We start from the raw sequence: 23186 nt of genomic DNA on the forward strand, positions 1-23186 counted from the left end.
TATTTATTTACACGTGGTCACAAGACTTCCGTGCACTTCTTCAGGTTAACCTGAAGAAGTGCAGTCTCTTGCACGAAAGTCTTGTGACCACGTGTAAATAAATAAGTTGCTCCTACCGTTTAATATCACTCTTTTAAAAAAAGACAGTGATTCAGGAAACCTAAGCCTCGTCATGGTCTCTCAGAAATGGCTTCAGCCGAAATGGATCTCAGGAGGGGGGGATGGGGTATATGCATTGGTAGCCCTCCTGTATTGGAAAACCCCAGGAATGTCAGGGGCTGTTGCTAAAAAAAACGGGGAGTGTACATCCCCGCTGGGTGGGGTGTAGGGACGAAATCATTTGCTCTGTGTCCTGGCCGACAGGACCCAGCGTGCAACATACAGATCTATCCTCGGACCGACAATCGGGCGCCGGCGAGCAGTAGCCGAGGTCCAATTTTCTATTTAAAAAAAAGCAACAACAACAACAACAACAACAACAACAACTTTATTTTGAGATGGAGAGTGGGGAGGTTCATCGCCAGAGGCGATACTCTACCCCATTGCTGATGGGGATGTGCGGAATAAAATAACGAGCCCCTTCACAATAACGATCGAAGTCCGATGGCGTCCAGATATGTCAAAAGAGCTTTGAGCGCAGAGCGTTGCTGGGCTGGATTGCGCCGGGGACCAAGCAATTTCGATAGGGAGAAGGGGCGAGAGTCCAGCTGACTAAGAGACTCGGAGAGTGCGGTTCGGGAAGGTTCGTAGTGAGGGCAATGAAGAAGAATGTGCTCCAGATCCTCAAGAGCACCACAGTGGCAGCAGGTGGGAGAGTCAACTTGTCTCAAGCGGTAACGCCACTGAGCTGTAAAGGCGACATCGAGTCGCATCCGGTGGATTAATGCAGCACCTTGACGAGAGGAGTCTCGTGGCATGCGGAAAGCGAGCGTTGGATCAACTCTGCTCGCATGTCGAAGCTAAAACTTCAGTTCTGGGCTCAGCAAATGTACTCGTTTAAATGAAAACAATCAAAAATCATTTCCTAATCCATTTAACCTTTATATCTCTTCCGAGTGGTATAAGGGAATTAGGTGCTCGCAGGTTTATTCGGAGTTACCCGTCATCTATGCTCTAGCGAAAGAATGTGGAACGGAACCAGCGGACAATAGCCAAGGCAATGTTCCCATCCCGAGGCACGAGGTCGTTCTTCAGAAAGCAGACCTGAAACAAGAACATCCGGTGAACCAAGGCGTGTGATCTCTTTTTTTTTAACGGACTGCAACACATAAAGAATATCGAGCGGATATGTATTAAAAAAAAAAAAAAAAAAACACGTGACAATCCACGAGGGCGTGTTTGCGAGGGCAGCTTGCATTTGGGGTACTCAATTACTTCATGCGAATGGTGCCCTCTAAGAACAAAAGGAGTAATTTTACTCCGTTTGGGGACTAAATGCATTGCGACAAAAAATAGTCCCTTTCGGCAGTAAATGCACGGGAGTAAATGAATGTCATAGTGGAGACTGCATTTCACGCTTTGTTCTTAGGGCCTGACTTTTTCGGGTTTTATTTTTGGCCAAATTCGGGGGGTAAATATCGGGTGATATTTTTCATTTGAAAATTCGGGTTAAATCCCGTTACGGCATATTCTGTCGTCAGGAATTCGGGTGTATTCGGGTGATTTTTTTATTTATTTTTTTTGTTTAATAAAAATTTGTCTTAACATGGAACTAATGTTTAGCAATGTTATCAAACTTTATTTTAATGCACGCTTACGAGTGTGCCACGCGACCCGGATGTTTTCGGGTAGATTCGGGTTAAACCCGAATTTTACAGATTTCGTTCGGGGGGTAAATATCGGGCGGGTACGGGTTTAACCCTAAAAAGTCAGGCCCTATTTGTTCTAAGAGTCCCAGATACATAATTCTTGTTCATGCATCAAAATACTTTGAACCAAACCGTCAACCGTGATATATCGAGTGATATAAAATCTTGCGCCATACATAGGGCACAGTTTGCGAGGAAAGATGCGCCAACTGTTCCTTACTCTGTGTGGCTGGAAAATTGCCATGTTGCCTGAGTTATGCAGCCTTATGCCATCAAATTTATCGAGAGCACATATTTTCGTGGACTGTTGCATTCAGGAGACCATTCGCGAAGTTCAGTGACAATTTGCAGTCCTGGGGAGTAAATATCGGGACTAAATATCGGGTTAGGGGACTCAAATGGAGAGTAATTGCAGTCTAGTTACTACTAGCAGTCTAGTCTAATTACTCCCCATTCTACTCCTTTTTTCATAGAGTGTGGGTACGTGCCATAACTGGGTAAATTACTTCTAAAATGTAATTAAATTATATTCCGCATTACTCCTGTTAGAATTAAATTAAATTACATTACTCATTACTGCAACTGAAATGTAATGAAATTACATTACAACTACTACGAACAAGTAACGACACTTCATTATTGGCACACATGTTCCCGAGTTTTGTGGAAGGCATAACCGACAAAAAACACAGAAGTTGACGAAACATGCACTTCCTCGAAACCCGGGGAAATGCATGCTGGCAATGGGCGCGTTAGTTAGGTTCGTGCTCCGGGAACGTTCGCTCTTTCGCGAGATCACTTAACACCTCAAAATTGACTTCCGGCGCACGTTCCCGGGTGCACCCTTTCGGAGCTGGCCAAGAGCGGGGTCAGTTCCGGAGCTTGACGCATGTTCCGGTGCACACTGTAAACTGAAAAACACCCTTATGGGTGTAAATCGCTTGTCCTATAATTGACTCCTCTTTTTACACCGTATGGTCTGGAACACCCTTTTTAGAGGGTGTATCCCGTGTAAAACGCCCTTTGAAAGGGTGCTTTTCCTTGAAAATGCCGTCTTTTGCAGCCTTTATACACCTTTCTAGAAGGGTGTTTAACGATCTTACACCATTCTAAAAGGGTGTTTAAAGGGTGCAAAAGAGGGCATTTTCAAGGAAAAGCGCCCTTTCCAGGGGTGATTTACACGGAATACACCATCTAAAAAGGGTGTTCCAGACCATGTACAGTGTAGAAAGAGGTGTCAGTTATAGGACAAGCCATTTACACCCATAAGGGTGTTTTCCAGTTTACAGTGCACGGACTTTCGAAATGGCGCAACCGTAGCAACACGTTGCAACCGCCCATGCCTTTTCTGTTTCCGGAGTCATTTGGATGTCGGCGGTAAATAGCGGTACGATTCCAGAGGACCGTTATGGTTTACTGCTATGTTTACTTAAAAGCAGACGACTTGAAGAAAGCTCGATAGGTGGCGCGCGCTCAGCGGCTCTGGAGCCCGGCTTTCGGATAGCCTCACAAACTCCATTAAGTGGAGACACCAAGGGTACGTTCCCCTAAGGACCCGGGATATGGCGCTCGGTATCGCCTGCCTAACGCGCCCAATGTAACAGCAGTTAGCTTGTACTCTTCTGTTTGGGGCTTCTACGTGTCAGGCTAGTGTGCCACGTATGACGTACTGTTCCACATCGTAGAGACGAAGGTGACACAATGTATCACGGCAACAGGAAGATTGTCCGGAGGATAGGGTTCGCACACGATCATTCTCCAAGGTCACAAACCGTTGACCTGAAGAACGTTTCTTTTTTTTGTTGAACCCTAACTAAGGCAACTGACTCCTCGAAGGGAACTGACCATTCACATGCCAATTGAGTGCGTCACCGTTCATAGTGGGGCGCTGGAATTCTTTTAACTTGCCAGTCGCCGACTCTCTTTCTGCCAAGTGCCCAACACAGAAGAACACACGCTGGATTCTTGTGTAAAAAGTAACGAGTAATGTCATTCAAATTACTGCCAAATGTAATTAAATTACATTATACGTTACGTAATGTCAAAAGTAACGAATTGCATTACAAATTACGAGAAAAAGTAATTAGTTACTGTAATATCATTACAGTAATGACGTTACTACCCAGGTATGGTAAGTGCGTGCAAATTGCAAAAACAAGAAGAAAAACATACCACGACAAGGATTAACGGGGGTGCGCCTATAGATCAAGAAATAGACCCCGCACGTGTCTATAGACCTCTATAGACACGGTGATACACATTAACGCCACAACTCAGCGGGGTGCCAGAAACTGGGAGGCGAGTATACTGCGTACGTGGGACTAATTGCTGAACATTATTTTTTCTTCTTTTTTGTCGCGTTGACGCGTTTTTAACGTCGTATACTCCCAAAGTCGACTCTAACGAAAAGTTGTCACCTTTAGGGCGCCCATAAATAGCGATGAGCGCGGGAGCGGGTATATCCGCGGGTACCCGCAGTTACCCGCACATCGTCACGATTTGCGGGTAAGAATTCGCGATCACTGCGGGTAGCGGGTAAAATGCGGGCGTACCCGCAGTGCGACCGCGGGTGATGAGGGTCCACCCGCATTACCCTCAATCGATGGCCAGCTAAGTGATCCCTCTCTGTCACACGCGAGCTCATCAGTGCCCTACGTCGTTGGCCGTATAAATCCATGTGCCAGACTGCAGCAGGCAAGTGCTGGCGGGTGAGTTCGATTATTAATGCAGACATATACGGCTCTCTGTTGAATCGCGGCTATATCGGCATATGATCGAAGCCGTTCGAGACACGTAGCCAACACTCAGAATTTCCATTGTTTTAAAATAGAAACAGCAGTAAACTGGGCGAGGAACACTTCCACCTGCGGGTCCCATTGCGGGTATGCGGGTATACAGACAGCACTGCGGGTACGGGCCGCCAACGCGCGGCTACTGTGCGGGTGCGGGTCCAAGTTTGCTTATCCGCACTCACCTCTACCTATAAATGGTCTCCGTGAGATCCTCTCCGGAAGACACGTTTTAAGAATAACTTTTTTTTTTTTTGCGGGTTGTCAGTCGGTGTTGGGTTTTCGCTAATGCGCCGCTTTACTCAGTGCGGTGCTTATATGGCAACCATCGGGTTTTTCGTCAAGTGCCACGGCTGTGGTCCTCGCGTGGACCACGAAGAAATGCGGGAGAAATGTATGAATGTCGAATGTACCCTCATGAATAATGTATCCAGATACATTTACGGGTAGGACCGATGTGAGAGAACTGATGTTCTGAGGCTGGAACAACATAAAAGGACAAACACATACAAGGCCTCAATTGTCTAAGAATGTGACCTGACCTAATAGCGTAACAAAACAATGTAGTAAATATTTTATCGGAAACTGTCGTACTACTTGCCGCCACAGTTTGATATGGTGAAAAATTGGAACCCAAGAAAGGGACAGAGGAAGGACGACAGGACACGTGAGGACGTGTCTTGTCGTCACTCCTCCGTCCCTTTCTCGAGTTCCAATTTTTCTTTATGTACCAGCTGGCCTGCACCCTTGCCCTTTTGCCATTACGGTTTGATATTTTGTGGCGTAAAAACAACCCTGAGCATGACGTTGCTTGTTTCTTTTCTTTTTCTTTTTCTTTTTTTCACGCTTCCATCATATTTAAATCGGGCCTTGAGTCCGCCCCGTGATTATGAGTACGCTTCCACACTAATCAATGGACGATCGACCGAAAATGCTGCCGGTGGTGTAGCAATGTACCGAAGCCTACGTAGTACGACCAGCAGTGGGTCTATGCAGGCTCTAGGCCCGGCTCGCCCATAGGCGATTGCCATAATTACGGCGTATATAGTAGGTTGTGGTTCGCCAACGCACGTCACAGCGATATACTGTAGAAGTGGTTTTTTCGGCGTGGAAAATATTTTCGCGTTTTCGAGCAAAGCTGCTTTGAGGATTGATTCGCGAGAACTTAAATTCGCGACACAGGTTTCCGGGAGTGCTTTGCTCTTGCATATCGTGCCGTCGTCAATACTCGGGCATACTTCGGCACGTACTAAGACATCCGTGGTTCACGTGGATTGCGGCATTCTAGGTCTATTCCTTTCTTCTCCTCACAGAGATTGGAGGAAAGGTCCTGTCAAATGGTCTTTAGGGACCCTGTAGGAGGCCATAGTACTGGCCGTGTGCAAGTTAGCCAGTTTATTTTAGCAGTTCGTATTAAATATCACTCGGGGCACTGACCAGTTCGGTTGAGATGTGGTACTATCATTCAAGCTGGTTTTGAGAATGCGGGGAAGGGCATGTTCTGGCTTCGTGGTATAGTGGTATATTGCATGTATAGTGCAAAGCGTTTATAGGAGTAACAAAAGCATGATGAATTTTCATTTCTTTTCATCTTGCCTGATGGGATAAAACAATGTTCTGCGCTTGCTTGAACTGCCTATACATGGAATAGAAAGTATCAGGTAGTCGCGCTATAGCGTCGAACGCCGGACGATTTTCGCCTTCATATGGCCAGAGTTATTCCCGGGAACTTAAATTCGCGATTTTGGAGGTGTGCGCGAAAAACGCGAAAAATAATCCCGCGCGAAAAAAAAAAAAACACTTCTACAGTACTCGCCTCTTCCTCTATCAATTTCTGCTACCAAAGTCAGCCGCTATAGACATTGCTCGGCCAGTCATGGGAAATTACTGATTTTCACCACCTTCCACTTGCCTCTAGGGTGCCGCACCGAGGTGAAAAATGCACAGCTCGCGTGTTCCGCAAACTTTTGTCAAGGACCCGTACCCAGCTATGACGGGAATCTGTGTATGATCCGTGAAAGTTTTCGTACTCTCTGACCTCCTCGATGCCTACGAGACGGCATCGCATTTCTGAAAGACGTTAGCAGGACCATCCGTCAACATATATGTTCTCATGAAACGTAACAACACACATACTAGGTGCAATTACCAGCAGTTACCTTGCAGCCATACCTGGGTAAATTGCTTCTCAACTGTAATTAAATTACATTACTCATTACTTCAGTTAGAATTTAATTAAATTACATTAGTCATTATTGCAATTGAAATGTAATGATTTTGCATTACAATTACTACGAAAAACTAGTGACATTGCAAAGTCATTACTGCGAGTTTAATCGTAATATTATTGATGACGTGGAAACTCATTGTCAGACAACACTATGCTGTAAAGACGAGATATATTTGATTCCGTGCCGAATGGTGCGTGCACCGTTCATAGGGGGAGGGGGGGGGTTGGAATTCTCTTAACTCGCCAGTCGCAAACTCTCTTTCTGCCAAGTGCCAGCCAAGAACACACACTCGATTCGTTTGTAAAAAAAAGTAACCAGTAATGTCATTAAAATTACTGCCCAAAACTGATTAAATTACATTACACATAACATAATGTCAAATGTAACGCATTACATTAGAAATTACCAGAAAAAGTAATTCATTCACTGTAATTTCGCTACAGTGATAACATTACTACCCAGGTATGGTTGCAGCCAGAGATTGAACGAACCTGATACTCACACACGTACCTCAATGTCGTGTATGCTACTACGGAAATTCTCCATAGTAATGTTTGCACGTTGAAGGTATTTCTGGAAAACGAGAGAAGAAAGATTGCATATAGCAATGTTGCCAAGCTCCTTTCTAGTGACGTCGAGGCCATCATAACGATAACAAGAGGTATTATGGTGTGTCGCTGGATAGCCATATTTATTTATTTATTTATTTATTTATTTATTATACGTCAAAGGCCCGTAGGCATAACATGACGGAGTCGTGGGTTGCATAGTAGCAACGTACAAAGCAAGTTATAGGTTATATAGTTAATTATATTGAGTGCTTACCGGCTAAATTGAGTGCGAATGGCAGAAAAAGGGCTCCCGAATACGATATGCAAAGCTGCTAAAGGTGTCACAACGCTCTCAATGCTATCTGGGGGGGCCGCGAGCGTGGTTCACGCAGCTCTACAACTTATGAAAATATTCTGTTCGCATGCTTCGTTGTCAACACTGCTGGTTTCAGCTTCCCTACACAAACGATGAACACTTGCGGGGATATACAGTGAACCCTCGTTATTATGACCATGGTCGTTGCCAAAGTTTTGGTCATAACGCGGAATTGTCATATTAACGGGGGGGATTTGCAGAGGTTTCACTGCGTTGTTCCACAGGAGTATGGTCGTAAAGCGCGTATGTCAGATTATCGGGGGTCATATTAAAGGGCAACCTCCATGGAGCGAATGTACAGCGAAAAAGCTGCGAACTTCGCTCAGCGTCGGACGCCCTGCGCGAGGCGTCAAAAATGTGAGCGTCCGCCGCCCATCTGCCCATGCCAGATATTTTCGCCCAGCGTCCGCGATTCCGGAAGCGCCCACTGCAGATGAACCAATCAAAGTGCTCTTCCGCTACGAATCTACGCAAGATCGCCTGCACGTGGTCGTCTGCTCTCGTGAATTATCGTCGTCGTCCTCTTCTTGCAACTGGATGCTGTCGTCTGCTCGCTGTTTCGCCAACTGCATCGTTAGAACGTGAGGCATTCTCTGCCAAGAAACATGTTTTCTTTTCGCAGTAGTGAATATGTTTTTCGGTACGTTAGTGGGCGCAACTTTTCAGACAGATGCTGGATTTAGTTGCAAAATTTGTTACATTAAATGCACTTTTTCGAGCAATTGATTTCACTAAGCTTTCACCTTATACCCTGGCAACAGTGACATCACAGCATGACTTCACGACGCCGTCCGCTGGTTTTTCACTCCATGGAGCTGGTGCCGGCGAACAACTGGCGGCAGAACGCGCGTGGCAGTCTGCCGCGCGAACTTCGTTGCAAAAATTCGCTCCATGGAGGTTGCCCTTAACGAGGGTTCACTGTATACCTATGCACCTCAATCGGCCCTGAACCTCAGATGATTATAATCATCTGAGGTTCAGGGCCGATTGACGTGCATGTTGAAGTACTCCATGAAAGCTTGGAATACCATGACGTCGTAGATGTCGACAAACGTTAAGATTCGGAAGAATGCTGAATACATTACCACGACGAATATTGTACTGACTTTTGATGAATCTACGTTACGCGACAAGTTAAGAGTAGGCGGATCCTTTGCACTGCTTCCGTTGGAAGGGATACGGATATGCGGATGATGCATGCCGGGGTGTTCCCTGATGTGCGACATGCAGTCAAGCGGGCCATGACAGTCATGACACCTCCTATTCCTCCAGACATGCAGGTTAACAAAGGTGTGAAAGATCCACCTCCACCCCACCAAACTTCTGTGGCGCCACAGTTCACAACGCCACTTCTGTGCTCACAGTCCATGGAGGTGACATCTCCCAAGCGGAAGAACAAAACTTCCCGTGGTGTGCCTGGGGATGTCTTTTCACGGACATTTGGATTTCCCTCTGAGACAGACATTATTTAGTGGCCACGGTTTGGACGTCCCACATATAATCCGACGTTTTACCTCAGAGGAAGTTACGCGGACTTTGTTGCATATGTGCTCATGCAGGGCCCTGTATTTTCTCATTATTCTTCATACTGTGTTACTGAGCTGCTCCTCAAGTGAACAGATTCTGACTATGGCTGCATCTGCGCTGCAAGCAATTCTGGCATCCGAGGCTCCTCCGCACCGTTGGTTATGGATGTGGTAACCGCTTGCAAACTTGTCTACGAAGCAGGACATAGGCTCGCTCTCCAATGGGTTCCCGCCCATTGCGATGTCGAAGGCAATGAACTAGCGGACAGCGCCGCCAAAGCAGCCCTCTCGTCCAGGGATTTCCCTACCCCCCCCCAGGGGGGCTGTACACCCTCCCTGCATTTTTGCAACACCCCCCCCTGAAATTTCTCAGGTGACCCCACCACCTACCACCAGCTCGGCCACCAACACGTTCTGGTAGTTTGTCCGGCGCAGCGAATTACATCCTGTACTGTCAAACTTGGGCTGTAGGACCACAGTCATGCAAATGATCGTACCATGCATTTCTCCAAAATCACTTGAAAGTGACTGTTCAATGCATATATTGCGCGCATATACGAACAAAAATGCGTGCAGGCACCCAAACTCAATGTGGATCATCAAGAACCATTTGTGCCCAACTCAATTAAGCGAGGTACTCTGCCTTCTTCGTCTAAGGTTTTCACCTATGGTTGCTAGATATTCATTGAGCTTCGTGAGACAAGGTGCTAGTCTTTTTTGTTTGTCAGTCGTGTGAGTATGCATCTTAATGTTGAAATGCCGTTCATAATGTACTGTGTTCTAACGTAATAACATGTACAAGTAAGACGGGAAAGATGTGCAGATGTGTCACCATTGTGCCACGATTCTTACCGTGTCTAAGAAAAATTCCGTAAGTGGTGGAACCTTCACCAAGCATAGCCCCCCCCTTGCAAGCTCGGCACCCCCCCCCCAACAGCGAATTTCTGGCGAAATCACTGCTCTCGTCTCGGACACGGAGGCGTATTGCACTGCTGAGAGGCGATCGGCGGTCCATACTTCGAAGCCTTGTGACTCATATGGCTACCCGCCAAAGAAACCTCCGACATACTACCCCAAGCCGTGCTGAGCAGAGTTGACCCAGCGCTCCCTTTCCGCGTGCCATACTCTTCCCCATTGCAGGAGGTGAAGCGGGGAATGAATGAATGGGTCCCCCCCTACACTCTTAAAAATGAACTTCACCGCATAGCACGCTGCTAGCCAACCATCATCTCGAATGATATCGTTGTCTGCCCTGATTTGTTGAAAACGGGGGGCGTACGCCTTTTTTGTGACAATTATGAACAGCATAAGTGTCACAAAAAGGCGTACGCCCCCCGTTTTCAACAAATCAGGGCAGATAACGATATCATTCGAGGTGATGGTTGGCCAGGAGCGTGCTATGTGGTGAAGTTCATTTGTAAGAGTGAGAGTCGATGAAGAGGGAAGTCCTGTGGCGTACAAAAAGGTGAAGAGAGCCTCGAGGGCAGTGTGTTGGTGAACTGGACGCGTCCAGGGGCCAAGCAATGTTGTGAGGGAGACGGAACGGGAGTCCAGCTCGTCGAGGGAGGCGGAGAGTACGGAGCGGGAAGGGTGGTAGTGTGGGCAAATGGAGAAGAATGTGTTCGGGATCTTCAACAGCACCGCAACGACTGCAGTGGGGAGAGTTCACTTGTCTCAAGCGGTAGCGCCACTGAGCCGTGACTTCCGTGCTTTCGTACGCGTACTTTTGTAACGCTGTGTACGTAGCCGGGGCTGTAGGTTAGGAGCACAACTGCTGCAGCAGAATCCTATATTCGAAAGTACACACTGGTTCGCTGTTTCAATATCGAAAAAAAAGGGTGGTGAATTCCTCTTCGAAATAGCATATCTGTCGAACACAGCCACAACAAGCGGGCGCCACGTTCCCGTCGTATTATATTTCTGTATCCTGTATTCGCTATTCTGGAACGCAAACAGTAGCTACCATCAGCTCCTTGTGAGTTCAATAACGCAGCCCCGGTAACTTGTACTCTTAGCCCGTTCTCGTACGCGCAGAAGTAAAAGATGTAGCTCCAAGAACTACCCTCAAGCTAGCGAGAGAAAAAAATACCTAAGTCACCAACGCCAAAAATTGACAATAATCAGTGGCGACCTACTAGATTAAAACGAATCAGCAACCCCTATCAGAAGCCCGTCCACACGGTCCGCTAGAGGCGCTACTCATCGGCACGCGAGATCCGCACCACGATTGGACGATGGAAATTTCAATTCTGAACGCGCAGAAGCGTACGTACGACTACCGTAGCAGACGACAGCGACAGCTCCTATGAAAACGCGTAGAATGATGATGATTATCAACCTCAGAATGAAACATCTGGGGAATATCCCCCGCTTGTACAGAAATACTAAGGCAAGGTGAAGTACAAAGTATTGTAGAAGTTCAGGAAGCAATAACTGGGACGATGAACAGCGCCACCGCTACCTTCCAAAAATGCGGCGCTGGGAAGGGGTGCTTACGACATGGTCGTTATAATCTAGTAGGTTGTGGTTGCGACTATGGTTCCCGTCGTACACGAAGTGTCTTCACAGGAGAATAGAGCGCGTTCCCTCAACGATGTGCCAGAAAAACATGTGAAAAGTGGAACTGAACTACGGGACCTTCCCTTGTAGTTAGTAGCCATTGTTTGCTGAATTATTTGCAACAAGTAACTAAAACAGGCCACATTTCAATGCGCCAACATGAAGAACGCAATCGACCCACAGATCGGAGAAGTGAACTGAAGCATAGGTCGAGAAGTAACCCGTTACACAAGAACTCGTTACGAGTTAAGTTACTGTGTGAAAAATGTAACTAAGTTAATAACGAAGTTTTTCAGTCCGAAATGCAACTCGCAGTTACGGAGTTACTTAAAAAAAGATTGAGTTACTTCCAAGTTATTTCGGACACAGAATAGCACAACACAGGAGCAGCGCGCTCAAGTAGTTGAGTTCGACCTCTAGTTGCCTGCGGAGGAGTGAAACAAGGTTCGCAGGAGGAGGAGGAGGAGGAGGAGTGTCGTTGGGAGGAACCCGAGAAGTCTGCCTGCCTGATTAGGCGGCATGTTTCTCGGGAAGGGAAAGCTGGTGGAGAGGAGGAGAGGAAAGGGTGAAGTGGAAGACCGAGCGGAATCCGCCCGGGGGGAGGATAGCTGCGTCTATGGGCCGACTTCAGGGGAACTGTGCCAGCATACGCCTATTACACATCTGAGGGAAACCCAGGAAAAACCCTAGACGGCACAGCCGGCCCGCGGATTCGAACCGCGGACCTCCCAGTCTCCAAGCGCACGCGTTACCGCTGCGCCACCGGAGCTGGTCCACACACACACAAGGTTCGCAACAATTCGAACGCTTTGCATTTTGCTCCCTCTGGGCACACAATCGTTAGCAGCTTCATTTCAATAGCAACGGTTCTTACTTCCTGAATAGAGCACCGTCATTGATTGAACATCACGCTTGATGGCATAAAATATCACGAAAGAACCGGAGAGAAAGAAAATAAGTGGACGTGAGAGAAAAGAGAATTACAAGTGACATGGAACACTGAGCTTAAGTTGCTATGGTCAAGTTCCCCAAAGAAGAAACGAGTTCCTCTGTAAGTTACCACGGCGCAAAAGTGCCGAGTTACGTTACAAGTTATCAAGAAAAGGAACTTACAGTGACGAGTTACTCCCAACTCTGAACTGAAGCATCAAAGTGACCAAACAGCAGAAGGAACGACTGGGTACCCATGACGTCAGGTACCGTAGTCACACGTCTCGATTTCCGATCAAGTTTCTGCATAGGGCAGGGGTCGGGAACCTCTACAGTTCCAAAGCCCATATTTCACCACCACCTCCGCGTCGACCCTTTTCCAGGTGCCGCAGATGAGATTCGAACCCATTCTAAAATACGTCTAAATTAGCGTGCCGAAATTATTAATATCTGTTGAATGAAAAGATGACCATTCCACTAGTACACCTAATACTGTAAGCTTGCTTATTGCGCTCACAAAATTATAGTTTACAGAATACGACGAACACTTTTTGGTCAATTTTAAACACGGGAAAGGCAACACAGAGAACGAACTTTTGCTTTAGGAATTCGCCCGGCCAAACACCGGGATTTTCGTGATACGCTCGGTCCCCGCCAGGACGCAACTGTAGCGTAACTGGGCCGCAAGCGGCCCGCGGGTTCCCGACCTCTGACATAGCGTGATCGACAGTAATGCTGACAGGTTATCAATACGGTCGGGTTCAATCCCCGATGCTGTCTGAATTTTCGGACGGCTACCATGTTTCGATAGTGCAATCTCAACAACGCTATATTCTCTGGAAGAAATCAAGAATGTTGAGCTCCTCCTCTCTGCGTTCAAAACATCCAGGAAGGCCTCCGTTCTCATAATTTTCGCTTTTGTTTAGATGCATGGGGTAACTTCGCCGGGGATCCTGGCGCGGATCGTGGTACTTGGAGCGTCCCAATGAAGACTACTGAGGCATGCTCGCATGTCTTCTGTGATGTGTAGTCCAAGAGGACTACCCTAATCCCAGAGCAAGAGGGTTAGGACACCCCTCCCTCTCCTGTGCCAGCATCATCTCTTCCCTCCCTACCTCCCTCTTTCACCCTCCCCGCTTCTCACTCCCCTCGGTGCACCGAGCTGCCACTTAAAGCAGGCTGACCGCACCTCTTCCCCCTCCATCATCTCCACCTCCTTAGCTTTTGTCTATCGCGTGCGACACTCACCTCGCCCATCTTTGCAAACATCAATATTGCGTTCCGTATGCAGTCAGCTAACTGCTTCGAAGAGGCCTCTGTGTCCTTGAAAGGGAAAAAAAATACGAGAGTTAGAAGAACAATGTCGCATTTTCCTCGGTTTCTGTTTATTTTCTAGTAAATCGGTCACATCGGAACCTCCTTCTGGCAGGCAAGCCGCACCACGACCCCAGTTGCAACGGGGACCCGCAGGGAGATCCCGCCTGCTTCACGATGGTCCTCCCCGGCACTTCTCTGGCGACAACCAGCGTCGACGCTCTCGTACGGGTCGCGGTGCTGTCGCCCACTCAGCAACGCATTCAACCCAACAACAATCATCGCTCGGCAGCGGTCACTCAACGCGCTCAGCAACTGGCCAACGCAATCAGCAGCCACTCAGCACTCACGCCTCTCCTCAGGAACCCAGAGCAGCACTCTTGATCCCGCTTGGTCCCGCTGCCACAATCACAAGCCGTATGTCCAGTTGTCCATCACCACGAGTCGTCCTCATTCTCCTCTCCATGATGTCGACGCGGACCTCTACCGCATCCACCGCCTCGTGCTATGCAAGGCCACGACTATCTGCCGACTGGGACATTGCATCATCGCCGTTCGGGATTCATGCAGGCGAACACCATCTCCACTCAGGACCGGCGAGAGCGGGGGTGGGGGGGGGGGGGTGCGAGTACGGCGACCGTCTTGGGCCCCGCACACGAAGGCCTTAAAGTGACAGTCCGGTCGAAAACATAGGTCTGGGAAACACCGCCTTATGATTTCTAATACTCCTCACAACAACTGTGCAAATATTTCAGAAGAAATCGTATCGCACGATTTATAATCGACATTTTTCTATGCCGCAGTTGGTCCCGAGTAAAGGGCGCAGGGAGCTCTCGCGTGACGTGCATAAGAGCAATGCCTGTTTGCGCGATAGTTGATTGTTGCGTGCTAGCATTTGTCCATTATGATGTTTTTGAGTAGCAATCACGCGTTATGTAGACTAAAATGCAGAGTAGCGTCAATGTAAACACAGGTATCACGACGTAGCCTTCTGTTCAGTACACTCATAGACAAAAACACCTCTCTGCATTCCCAGCAACGGCGCAGTCCTCCGCTCCACTTTGTCCATTGGGGACGTCATGCTCACGTGATGGCTGACGTACATAGAGGATCCTAGAGGCAATGAGTATGTGAGGGAGAAAAACGAAACCGGATGTCTTCAGAGGAGTATTTTTTATTCGATATCTCGAAAACCACGCCGTTTTCTGAGCTGAAACTTTCCACCCAGCATGTAAGCTTCCGTGGCAGTTGGAAAAAATCAACTTCCGGTTTTCCCGGACTGTCCCTTTAAAGGTCACACACAGATAGAACTTTATCTCTGGCAGAGTCTGTATGCCTTACTCCACGCACTCCGCACGAAAAGTCCCACCTCCTATTATTTTTTTATGCTACAGAGTTTAAAAATCTCAAATTTTTGAGGCCCCCCCCCCCCCCCGACCGTTGCGCCAAACGGTGCCGGGCAGCTCCATGAAGTTGGCGGGAAGTGACACCTTGACCAGTTGCTCTATGACTGTACGTCATAGCCCTTCCGCTCATTTCTCTTCACCGCGTCCCTGTTTACAGGCGTCGTCGTGAGGACGGGAACTCCGCACTTCCGTGGCGCGCTCGGTACTACGTCATACCGAGATCGGGCGAGGAGGAGGCGAGCCAAGAGTGAAAGGATCTCCTTATATTCGAAGCGCCACAGCTCCGTGGCGCGGGAGCGCAGCGTGAAAGGGTTTTGACGCAGATGTTTCGCACTCATAAATCTACATTTCAAAAGTGATTTTGTGTAATATTTGAATTTGGATTCACAACCCCTACAACCAGGCATTACTTTTTTTGAATATCAAGGATGCACTTAATCGTGTGAAACAGGCCCGGCGATGTGCCTTCGACTCAGGCCCTGCACACCACTAGCGTCGGCCCTGCCTCCACCGCAAGCATCGTTGTTAGCTAATGATGGGTTGGACTTCGAGCCCGATGAGTATCTTTATCGTTATTTCATAACGCGGCAAGAACGGGTCACTTTGCCGTGATTGGTCACGCTCTCCCGCACGAGCACCAATCGCGACGCTTATTCACAATCCCAGCCAACCAGGGGTGACCAGGCAAATCTCTCTCGACGGCCATCTAGAACCAAGCCATGAACGGTCTGCGCAATCTGCCCTGTCACCGCCAACTTAAAAAGTTGCAAAAGCTTATCGCTGTAAAACTATCACCTTTCTTTCTGCAATCAGCTACCTTCTCACATTGTGTCCATCAGTTCAAGACCTCACTTTAAAGCTGGCATTACAGAGTTTTTTTGTTTTTTTTTTAAGTTTGAATCTACAAGTTTCAGTTTGACTGTACACGTATGTTTTATATTTTGACTGTGTATGCTTCTCATGCAGAAGTGCTCTCTGCGTGCTTTGTTGTCTTTTGTGTTGGCCTTCCTTCTTGTTTCATGCCCTCCCACTGATATAATGCACCTTAGGGCGCCTTCAGGTGCAATAAAATGAAATGAAATGAAATGAAAAAAATCGATAAAGTGCGTCATGTGTCCGCTCGGGGTTTCGTAGCAGGTGTGTGTTGTGGGTGTGAAACGAAAAATCCTGGCGCTGAACTCACGTTTAGTTGAAATGGATACTTGTGGTAACAGAGGCGGACTGAGACGCAGCCAATGTGAAGTAGCACCTAAAGAAAAGAGAACGTATCATTTCATACACCAACTGTTTGACGGCCGTTGGAATGCTGGAAAGCGATAAAAAAAAGTGGGCTGTTTGGGGGTACATTCTAAAAGCGATAAATCCCCAGGGAACGCGCAGGGGATAAGTGCAGGGGACATGGAGAGACGACGCACTAACTTGGCAGGTACGCCGCTTAGGTACACCAACAGCACACAGCCGACCCCTAGTGGTCGCCAGGGCCATGATGCTGTAATCACAACAGTTATCACGCGAACATGATTATTGTGATTACAGAATGATGGCCTTGGCTACCACTAGGGGTCGGGAATGTGCAGTTGGTGTACATAAGCGGCGTGCACTGAACGATGTGTACTTGTGGCAATCAAGAAAAGAAAGGCTGGTTGCTTGACCCAAAGCGTTGGCTCGAACCGCGGAGGTAAGAAACTAACGAGGGGTCTATAAACACGGAGTGCCGAGGGATTCCTCTGGACGTCGCTTCTGGCAGTGCCACGCGCATGAGGTTTCCCGGCCACGTGATCCACGCCTCTCTCGGTTATGGTGGTCTGCGCTGTGGCTCCGGAGTTCACACATAGTGTATGGGGCCGGTTGGTACATATCCTTTGGCCCGGCGACGACAGACGAAGAAACGAGACAGCGACGACGCAACTTTCAACCATTTACTAACGATGAAAACAAGTGAAACATCCATTCTAACTGACACTCCCCCCCACATGACGTTATGCCACAGATAACACTTGATGCCAAACACCGATATCACCCAGACCAACAACCTTTCTTTATCACTTCTTGTTCCGGCTCCGGCTCCGGAGTTCATTTGCACAACGGTTCGAAATGTGCGGGGCATTTCAACATTTGCCGCGTAATAAATTGCAGCGAAAGTTCAGCAGAACAGAAGAGAAGCCTGGCAGGCAAAGTCACGGTGACGTACGTACGTCTTCAAACACTTTAGTGATCCGTCGCTTCAACAGTTTCATCGAGAACGATAACTTCTAGCTTCCAAGAGGCTATGAAAGCGGAAGCAAGTTGTTCGGTTGCTGGTCGTCTCCGTATTTTAGGTGAGATACGCCACGGGCATGGAGGGCGCCATCCTTGATGACGCGTTGCGGTGGCGTTTATGGACGACGTGTGAGGGCAACAAACCACAGTGCCATGCGCCGGTCAGCACGCCCGGTTTGCATTGGGAGAGGTCCTTAGGGCATCTCCTCAGTTTCTTCCCTCCAAGGCTCGCGGCACGTATAAAAATAGCAATGTGTGCACACGTAAAGGGTTTGTGCGGAGCAACCGAAGTGACGCACGGGTCTCGTTGTATAGTTGCGAGGCGTACGGCTCACGTCGAGGGGCGGATCCAAGGGGGGGGCCTGGGGGCCCGGGCCCCCCCCCCCCGAGACATACCTCTACCCCCCTTCCGGCAGATTTTCCTGCTACATAGCGACCCCCCGTCTTCTCTCTTCTTTTCAGTGGGGGCACCCCCCGAGGATCTTCCCTGGATCCGCCCCTGCTCACGTCCAAGCTAACTTGAACAGCTTGTCAGAGTTGTACACACTCGAAAAAGGTAATTGATAAACGTAATTCTATACCATTACAAATTACTTCATCAAAAATGTAATTACGTTACCGACTAAAAGTGTAACGCGTTCCTTTTAAGCTGTGGGCCATAGCAAAGCCAACAAGCCTGCATTGAATGTAACCATGCAGCTCTAGTTGCAAATTCTAATATGAGACACCATGATAAGTGAAATTCACAAATACATTTGAAATCGACGTACAAAACACATACACACGTTTACTACATCGGCTTCGTTTTGCTACCATTGTTTTGTTGAGTCCGCACACTTTATAAATACAGTAACCTATTTTACTGTTGCTCCAGTAGGTCGCGGTTGTAAGGGATTGCCATATTATTGTGGTGTACATGGAACACGTGTGTACTAGAGACGGCCGTCACAGTGATCTTTGCGTCGTTACTTCAGTCGAACTCGTGGTGGAACAGAAGAACAGATTGGCTTGTTGGCAAAGGGTTGCCGTTGTTGACAGAAGGTTAAAAAAGTAATCGATTACTCAGTAATGGATTACCGAAAATTTTAATCAGATTACTTGGAAAATTATTTGCTCACAACCTTAATTTATTACGTTAAAAAATACTGAAAAAAATTATTAACTAATGACTTAGTTACATAAGTAGCTTAGTAGCTTAATTACTTAAGTAACTTACTAGTTAGTTACTTAATTACTAGTAACGCGTTACGTACAACTCTGACAGCCCTCCAGTCTGCGAAGGGGGAAGACTGACGGCGAGAGAACAGGCAGAGAACAACGCCTTCATAACGAGGATCACTCCCGTAACTGTAAGAGAGATGACCGAAACACCCTCCACTTCTATTTCCACTAAGCACCACCAGGGTCCAAAGACCGGGATGGCGTTCAGGTTAACCCTTTAGTGCCCCCCGCCCTCCTTTCCAATAAGTCTACAATAACGAGCCGTTTATTATGTGGAGATATACGCAAATATAAATTTGCAAGGCAAAATATGCAGCCGTTGCCCAAATATGGAATGTTCCCAGCTGGGAACAATGGGCTCTCGCAACATCAAAACATTCCAACAGCAAGTCTCACTCCTGGAAAGTTTTGCGCACTGACTGTACAGATGCACTTGACAGACTTCCATTCTCGGTCCTCCATTCTTCTCAGCACTGTCTGCTGCAGCGATATATTCTTTCTGAGTCTTTGAATGCCCTTGTCGTGCTCTTGGTATTGAACAGAGTTCTCCAAGTGGACCTCTTCTTCTGAACGGACCGTCACAAGTGCGAATAGTCCCTCCACAACAAGTCTCATGCAGCGTAGCTGGTCGTGCTTAAGTTGACATCCAAGATCTTGGTGAATGAAGAAAAATAGCATACGCTCTTTGGCTGCACGTTGAACATATGTTTATAAGTCCCAAACGTCGCCACACCAGCATTGGACAGCTGTTTCGGCCTTATTGGGCCTTCATCAGCAATACGTAGGTGGGCAACGTTTGAGCGAGTGGCGTCGGAAGGTCACGTGGAACGTGATGCCCTCCCGTCAGGGTGAGTGACTCACCTCTGAAAGCCCAGTGCGAAGCCAGTAAAGTATTAAATGAAGAAAAATAGCATACGCTCTTTGGCTGCACGTTGAACATATGTTTATAAGTCCCAAACGTCGCCACACCAGCATTGGACAGCTGTTTCGGCCTTATTGGGCCTTCATCAGCAAACGTAGGTGGGTGACGTTTGAGCGAGTGGCGTTGGAAGGTCACGTGGAACGTGATGTCCTCCCGTCAGGGTGAGTGACTCACCTCTGAAAGCCCAGTGCGAAGCCAGTAAAGCATTAAATGAAGAAAAATAGCATACGCTCTTTGGCTGCACGTTGTAAGTCCCAAACGTCCCAAACGTCCCACGTCGCCCAAGTCCCAAACGTCGTCCCAAACGTATAAGTCCCAATATAAGTCCCAAACGTCGCCACACCTGCTTCGCACTGGGCTTTCAGGGGTGAGTCACTCACCCTGATGGGAGGACATCACGTTCCACGTGACCTTCCGACGCCACTCGCTCAAACGTCGCCCACCTACGTGTTGCTGATGAGGGCCCAATAAGGCCGAAACAGCTGTCCAATGCTGGTGTGGCGACGTTTGGGACTTATAAACATATTTTCAACGTGCAGCCAAAGAGCGTATGCTATTTTTCTTCATTTAATACCTTACTGGCTTCGCACTGGGCTTTCAGAAGTGAATCACTCACCCTGACGGGAGGACATCACGTTCCACGTGACCTTCCGACGCCACTCACTCAAACGTCGCCCACCTACGTATTGCTGATGAAGGCCCAATAAGGCCGAAACAGCTGTCCAATGCTGGTGTGGCGACGTTTGGGACTTATAAACATATTTTCAACGTGCAGCCAAAGAGCGTATGCTATTTTTCTTCATTTAATACCTTACTGGCTTCGCACTGGGCTTTCAGAAGTGAATCACTCACCCTGACGGGAGGACATCACGTTCCACGTGACCTTCCGACGCCACTCACTCAAACGTCGCCCACCTACGTATTGCTGACGAAGGCCCAATAAGGCCGAAACAGCTGCCCAATGCTGGTGTGGCGACGTTTGGGACTTATAAACATGAGATCTTGGTGAGGTATCCAGGCTGCGATGCGGCGTTTCTGGTGGATGTGTCTGAGTAGTTGCCTCTCCATTTCTTGCTTGTAACGACAGGACGGTAGTTATTGACAAACCTACCGAAAAATCCAATACAGTCATGAAGCTGAGCTCTCAACTTGCAGAAGAGATGGTGTTACCCTATATGTATTCCTGACTAACTATAATGGACTAGCCCAGCGCGCAGATGTGCTTAGCCTCACCCTGGGACGACGATAGTACCAGTTGAGCTGACTGGCTTGAGCAATGTATTGCGGTAGTTGTGCCGCATTGCCACCACTTACGGGCCAACACAAAGTATTCTTCGTTGTATCGGTACCATCTTGCCCTATATGCGGGGCAAGCGCAAGCAAGGGTAACCAATACACCACATGGAAGCTCGAAGCAACATGGATTTTTGACGAGCCCGTTTCTCAGACTGTGCCGCTAGAACACAGCTGGGCTGTAGTTCGTTACCGGGACCACTGCGTTTTTGTAACCAAAGAAAATAACTAGGTAAATGATATGTTTTTACCTGAAGCAGGAGCAAATTAGGAACGGAATTAAACAGGAATGACCCTCGTATATTGCGTGAAACGTATAAAAATTAAATTTTATCGCCCGTTTCTTGATAGCGCTGCGCCATCATGGCTGAGGACCTTCTCACCTAACCCGAGGCACAGTCTCGCCCGCACCGCCTACTGCGTGTCTGGGGGGGGGGGGGGGGGGCGCCCCCCTCCCCCAATCTGTAGAACCTAACCTAACTAAACCTCACTATAGCGAGGCGATTTAGCCAATTCTCTTGCAAGTTTCGACTCCATTAGGCTTAGCATTCCCGTGTTTCTCCTGTGCTAAAAGCGAATCGGATGGGTTGTTGAAATGCCTATAAAAAAACTTCTAGTCCACAGAATTTTACAATTCGTACATTTTTAGATTCAGTATATGAACTTATTTCACTTCTATGCAATATTTACCTTTCAAACGCTTTCACATTTTTTTAAAAACGAGTGGTCCCGGTAACGAACTACAGCCGCAGGCAGACTCGTGGACTGCCAGGATAGTGCAAACCTTACCGTTTTACCCATTTTGCACCGGCCGTGTTCCTGTTCCTCTTTCTTAGGGGTTCATGACGTGCACTCTGTACATGTGGCGGACGCACAGCACTTCGACAGCACACAGCAATTTCCACTTGTTCCTTCCACATGCCCGCTACATCCCCTGGCAGAGTGTATATGCTCTGGCTCCTTCGTCTTCGTCTTCTTGGTCTTCATAGGTCGCGTTCCTTTCACATTTGGTTGTGCATAGCCCAACACTTCTCGTGTCTGCCGCTGATTCCTAGAACTTCTACTAATGTCCGAGAACGTTTTGAAGATATCTGCAGAGATTCAGAAGCGTTGCCCGCCACGCTGTTCAGTACGGAAAAGTATGTACTTGAACCCATTGTTGCCAAATGGCAACAAATCAGGAAATTTTTGCCTCACACTGGAATATTTGACTAGTGAACTTTTATAACCACACATATATGTTTATTTGTCTCCCTGCAATCACCACTGGCAGTCACATAAACAACGGGAAGGCGATGTACCTGCATTACATGATAGAAACTCAATTGCCAGCAAAAATTGCAACTTTGGTAAATGCGGCAGGCGACCCTCCCTGTCAACTGAAAACACAAACCCCTAAGCGCGATTTCGGGTCATACTTTTGAGTATTGATATCTCGCCATACAATGCAAGCTGATTTGGACATCATATCGGCGTTAATAAAGTTGCAGGATCACTTAGACTAAGGTAATATTTTCGTTTCCAAATGCGAACAATGGTAACAAATGGATTAAATCTGATGCGAGCTGTACGAAGGGTCGCATACAACGAAGCGTTATATTCGCGCTAAAACTGCCGAAAATCTAATAAATTCAACTCACACTGTAAACTGGAAAACACCCTTATGGGTGTAAATCGCTTGTCCTATAATTGACTCCTCTTTTTACACCGAATGGTCTGGAACACCCTTTTTAGAGGGTGTATCCCGTGTAAAACGCCCTTTGAAAGGGTGCTTTTCCTTGAAAATGCCGTCTTTTGCACCCTTTATACACCTTTTTAGGAGGGTGTTTAACGATCTTACACCCTCCTAAAAGGGTGTTTAAAGGGTGCAAAAGAGGGCATTTTCAAAGAAAAGCGCCCTTTCCAGGGGTGATTTACACGGAATACACCCTTTAAAAAGGGTGTTCCAGACCATTTACGGTGTAAAAATAGGTGTCAGTTATAGGACAAGCCATTTACACC

The 23186-nt window shown here is 47.7% G+C and overlaps 1 protein-coding gene across 3 annotated transcripts; it reads right to left on the reverse strand.

Annotated features, from left to right (window-relative positions):
- Nucleotides 1-1024: 1024 nt before the first annotated feature.
- LOC135377188 (uncharacterized) lies at nt 1025-22138 on the reverse strand. 3 transcript variants are annotated; one of them, XM_064609467.1, is made up of 5 exons: nt 21975-22138; nt 16674-16739; nt 14019-14093; nt 7339-7401; nt 1025-1203 (listed from the first exon to the last, which is right to left on the reverse strand). In XM_064609467.1, the coding sequence occupies exons 1-5, from the start codon at nt 21984-21986 to the stop codon at nt 1114-1116; spliced, it is 306 nt and encodes a 101-aa protein (XP_064465537.1). In that variant the 5' UTR covers nt 21987-22138; the 3' UTR covers nt 1025-1113. The 3 variants fall into 3 exon arrangements, with proteins under 3 accessions (XP_064465537.1, XP_064465538.1, XP_064465539.1); XM_064609468.1 differs by having other exon boundaries at nt 7331-7401; XM_064609469.1 differs by lacking the exon at nt 1025-1203 and adding an exon at nt 6454-6667.
- Nucleotides 22139-23186: the final 1048 nt, after the last annotated feature.

The sequence above is a fragment of the Ornithodoros turicata genome, chromosome 1 (assembly GCF_037126465.1).
Source record: "Ornithodoros turicata isolate Travis chromosome 1, ASM3712646v1, whole genome shotgun sequence".
Taxonomy (NCBI): Eukaryota; Metazoa; Arthropoda; class Arachnida; order Ixodida; family Argasidae; genus Ornithodoros; species Ornithodoros turicata.

Excerpts from the sequence above, each read along its gene's own strand:
- LOC135377188 (XM_064609467.1), bottom strand. Across the intron at positions 14,094-16,673 it reads AGTATCCATTTCAACTAAAC|GACACAGAGGCCTCTTCGAA; the intron begins GTGAGTTCAGCG and ends TTCCCTTTCAAG. Across the intron at positions 7,402-14,018 it reads TGTTTGCAAAGATGGGCGAG|AAATACCTTCAACGTGCAAA; the intron begins GTGAGTGTCGCA and ends CTCGTTTTCCAG.